The 4,560-nt window shown below is 32.8% G+C and overlaps 1 protein-coding gene across 1 annotated transcript; it reads left to right on the top strand.

Annotated features, from left to right (window-relative positions):
- Positions 1-600: 600 nt before the first annotated feature.
- On the top strand, positions 601-1,222 carry LOC140875683 (ubiquitin-ribosomal protein eS31 fusion protein). Its single transcript, XM_073279438.1, has one exon. The coding sequence runs from the start codon at positions 654-656 to the stop codon at positions 1,122-1,124; it is 471 nt and encodes a 156-aa protein (XP_073135539.1). The 5' UTR covers positions 601-653; the 3' UTR covers positions 1,125-1,222.
- Positions 1,223-4,560: the final 3,338 nt, after the last annotated feature.

The following is a 4,560-nucleotide window of genomic DNA, read 5'->3' on the forward strand; positions in this document are numbered from 1 at the left end:
TGTTCTCCAACAGCATAGCTCCGCTACAAACTTGGAAGCGCCTCGTTATGGCCTGTTCCTAGATTATAATACTAGAGACAATTAGAGCATCACTATAGAATGCTCTAAGCATGAGAGAGAAGAGTTGGAAATGAACAAGAAATATGATTTTCGGATGACCTATTTCTAAGCGGAGTTCGGACGCACCAATTTCTAATTCGAAAGCTCTGAACTGTGCATGACATTTCAAAATGATTCAAGCATTTGTATTACCAAATAACATAAAATTATTAATTTGAAGTCAACACAACCACAAACGTAAGGATACAAATAAACTAATTCAAAAATTCAAATATCGTTAAATTTAATGTATATTTTAAAACAGTCACGACACTAGCATATTAATTTTTATAAAAAAATTTCTTTCATATGCAATAATTTAGAAAAAAAATAATTGACACGAAATTTTTTCTCATCTTAGAAAATTATTGATATTATTTATTTTTAGGAATTGTGTGATAATCAATAGAAAAACATAATAATTAAATTAAAAAAAGGGGGGATATAAAAGCCCATAATCCCTCAGCCCAGCCCAGATTGGAAACCCTAATAATAATTTAAAGAAGCAGCGGCTCGTCTCCCATTCATTGTTGGATCAGAGATCAGCGGCGAAAATGCAGATTTTCGTGAAAACCCTAACGGGGAAGACGATAACCCTAGAGGTTGAATCTTCCGACACCATCGACAATGTGAAGGCCAAGATCCAGGACAAGGAGGGAATTCCCCCGGACCAGCAGCGCCTCATCTTCGCCGGCAAGCAGCTCGAGGACGGCCGCACCCTCGCCGACTACAACATCCAGAAGGAGTCCACCCTCCACCTTGTCCTCCGCCTCCGCGGAGGCGCCAAGAAGCGCAAGAAGAAGACCTACACCAAGCCCAAGAAGATCAAGCACAAGAAGAAGAAAGTCAAGCTCGCCGTTCTCCAGTTCTACAAAGTGGATGATTCGGGAAAGGTGCAGAGACTCAGGAAGGAGTGCCCTAACGCCGAGTGTGGTGCGGGTACTTTCATGGCTAATCACTTTGACAGGCATTACTGTGGTAAGTGTGGGCTAACCTATGTCTACAATAAGGCTGGAGGTGATTGATTTGTCTCCGAAGATGGGTTTTTATTTATTTCAGACTTTTGTGCTGAGACATGGATATTTTAACTTTGAATTATTGTTATGAAGTTTTGCGTGATTTACTTCGCTGGTTTTGAATGGCTCTATGGTGGATATGTGTTTATTTATTTAATTCTAGGCAAAGCTAACTCTTGTTTAATTTGTGAATCTGTTGTTTGCCTTGGGTATTGACAACGCGAGTTATATCCCCTATCTTCAGGAACCGTGGTGTGGTGTGGTGTGGTGTGGTGTGGTGTGGTGTGGTGTGGTGTATGCAGTGGTGTGGTGTGGTGTGGTGTGGTGTGGTGTGGTGTGGTGTGGTGTATGCAGTATTAAGATTTTCGCTCTTAGGATATATGCCTATTACACAATGTTTCGTCTTTTCTTCACAAACTCCATATCTAATCAAGTAGACCAATGGGGCTGCTGTCTTTGTTTAGATAGAAACTCAATTTTATTCAAGAGTTTCTGAATATGCTTAAAATGGTTTTCTTGATTACTACTTTTGCTAATGGTCCATCAACAAATTTCTTGTAAACCTTGCTAAACCCTTCAGCACCAGCATAATCATTCGAGACTTTTTCTGAAGTGTGCCAGCAATGGACTATGCTATATTTGAGATTCTGCTGTTTCCACTGTTCTTACTCTATTTGAGTCCCTGATGCACATTATCTTCCATAGATGGTAGACCGTAGGCCAGCTCATTAGTATTAACTTTCCTTAATCCCTGCCCATTGTGTTTGAGAAAATCCCCAGGCCTAAAACCAGACCTATGATTCTTGCTTGACTTCAATGCAGAATCAAACCTTGACCTCCTACTAGACCTCGGCTTTCACCTCTGATGGCAACACTTGATTCAAATCCTGCTAAATTCCCATTTGTATTGAGAAGTCAATTGAGGATCGAGTCATAGTATTCAGGTTTCACCCCACATTAGTAAGCAAGGCCACCCACGCTTGACTGCTACTAGTTTCACAATACTGTATATCCGCTAAATCCTTTCCACCTTAATTTAGCCTGAGCTACACATCCAACTGTCTCTTCGGCAACGCCACCTGTGAATGTAAATAATGAAAACCCTTCGACGCACCTTTTCTAATGTGAAGCTCAAGTAAATGTAGCCTTACAAAGTAAGTGAAAATACTCGTCAATTTGAAAAAAAATCCAGTTAGGTTTATACGATTGTACTGGTGGTGGCTGTGCACAATGTTGGCCCCCCATGCCTGGCATTCTGTAAAGTTTGGTAAGTCTCCAGTCTATCTGAAATTCACTTTCCACCAATGTTTATCGGAAAGGGTAGTTGAACGCTATGCGACCATTGGATTCTCTGTTTCGTTGTGGATTCATTCATGTGAAACTTCACTTGGTTTTGAAATGCAACTGAACTTATTTAAAACTTTATTAAATATTTCATTATCTCATTAAAATATATATTACATTTATTGTATAAAAATGTATTATATTTCAAGTTTCAACATCATAGTAGTTTTTTTTAGGTTACTTCTTGGTTTTTTTTTATCACTTTATGTTCTGTTCGGCTAGTGAATTTTGACCAATTATTGAGCCAAGATTGAACTTTCAATTTTTTTGGCTTTAAGCTACAATGTTTTTCATCCAATGTATTTTTTTAATACTAAAAAATTTCTCCATTACAACCCTTGAAAAATTTATTTTGTCATTATAGACAAAATTAAATATATTTGTGTTTTTTTGCGACTACCATCGCAAAATGCCGAAAGTTTCTTTATCTGCATCACTAAAACAAAAAATAGTGGTAAAATAATTCTCAAGTTTTTAATTGAAACTTGAAAATTACCTATTGTAGTAAATTATGTTTCATTTGAAAAAGTTTGTCCATCATATTTGATGTTATATTCATTATAATTTTTCATTGAAATAGGTTTTAATATGAAACAAAATCAATGATATATTAGGAACCATTTATGTAATAAGATCTAAATATTCATAATATAATGCTAGCATTTTTTCTAAACGATCTAATTTAAATCTTGGATTTAAGACAAAAACAAATAAAAATATTTCAGGAATGCGTAAAAAAAAACCTAAGGTAAGAAAAATACGGGTTTGATCCCATTTTAGGTTAAAGAAGATGGGAAAGAGTGTTTATCTCTATAAAAACGTACATTTATTTTTCCATTTTTCCTTCATGACATGAAAAATTGAGATAAAACATCATTTTAGATTTAATATGTTCATTAAAAATACATGCAATGTTGCAACAATGTGATAAAATTAAACGTAAATTATTATAATAAACACCGAATTATTTGTTTTTAAAGGAAATTATTTTTTTAATAAATATTAAAGAATATAACAATAAATTAAAAAAATAAAGCTTGTGCAATTGAACTTATAAAAACTTTATTAAATATTTCATTATTTCAATAATATATATATTACATTTAGGCACCGCTCTGTTCACATTATTACTAGTATATGTATAACTTATCTCATCCTATCTCACGTTCTTCTCATCATATTATTTATCCATATATTAACTATTTATTTTAAATCAATCAAATCATTAATTATTTATCTCACATCAATCAAATCATTGAATTTAAATTACTATATTACCCCTTATAAATATTATAATTTTTATTTTATATATTATTAAAATGACAAAATAGTCATTTAACATTTTTATATAAAATTTAATCAATCAAATCAAATAAACTATAATCTATCAATCAAATCCAACACTATTATAACTATCATTTCTTATTTATTTTTTATTACATTATACTACTTATCTATATATTACTTATATCATACCTCAAACCAAACGGTGTCTTATTATATAAAAATATATTAGATTTCAAGTTTCAACATATTATATAGAAAATATATTTCATTTCAACTTTCAACGCCTTATATAAAATTTTTATTACATTTTATTGTATTCGATCACAATCACTCACATTTCATCTCGTCATAGTTCTGAATGTTTTCTAGGTTTCTTCTTGTTTTTCTCATCACTTTATGTTCTGTTCGGCTAGCGATTTTTGACAATTATTGAGCAAACATTGAACTTTCAAATTTTTCGGCCTTAAGCTAGATTGTTTCTCTTTCAATGTATTTCCTCTAATACTAAAATATTGTTCCACTACAACCGTTGAAACTGGGCAATCTACAATTTATTCTGTCATTATAGACAAAATTGAATATATTTGTGTTTTTTGCGAATATCATCGCAAAATGCGAAAGTTTCTTCATATGCATCACTAAAATCAAATGTAGTGGTAAAATGATTCTCAAGTTTTTAACCAAAACTTGAGGATCCTCGTGGACGTTTCGTCCGTTTTTTTAATAAAAATTGTGCTTCAGTAAATTTGTAAGTAAAATTACCTGTTGTAGTGGATTATGTTTCATTTGCAATAATATTTTCACCATATTTGAT

This window comes from Henckelia pumila, chromosome 1 (assembly GCF_033568475.1).
Source record: "Henckelia pumila isolate YLH828 chromosome 1, ASM3356847v2, whole genome shotgun sequence".
Taxonomy (NCBI): Eukaryota; Viridiplantae; Streptophyta; class Magnoliopsida; order Lamiales; family Gesneriaceae; genus Henckelia; species Henckelia pumila.

What these genes read in the sequence shown, in the direction of transcription:
- LOC140875683 (XM_073279438.1), top strand. Translation starts at nt 654, where the DNA reads ATGCAGATTTTCGTGAAAACCCTAACGGGGAAGACGATAACCCTAGAG.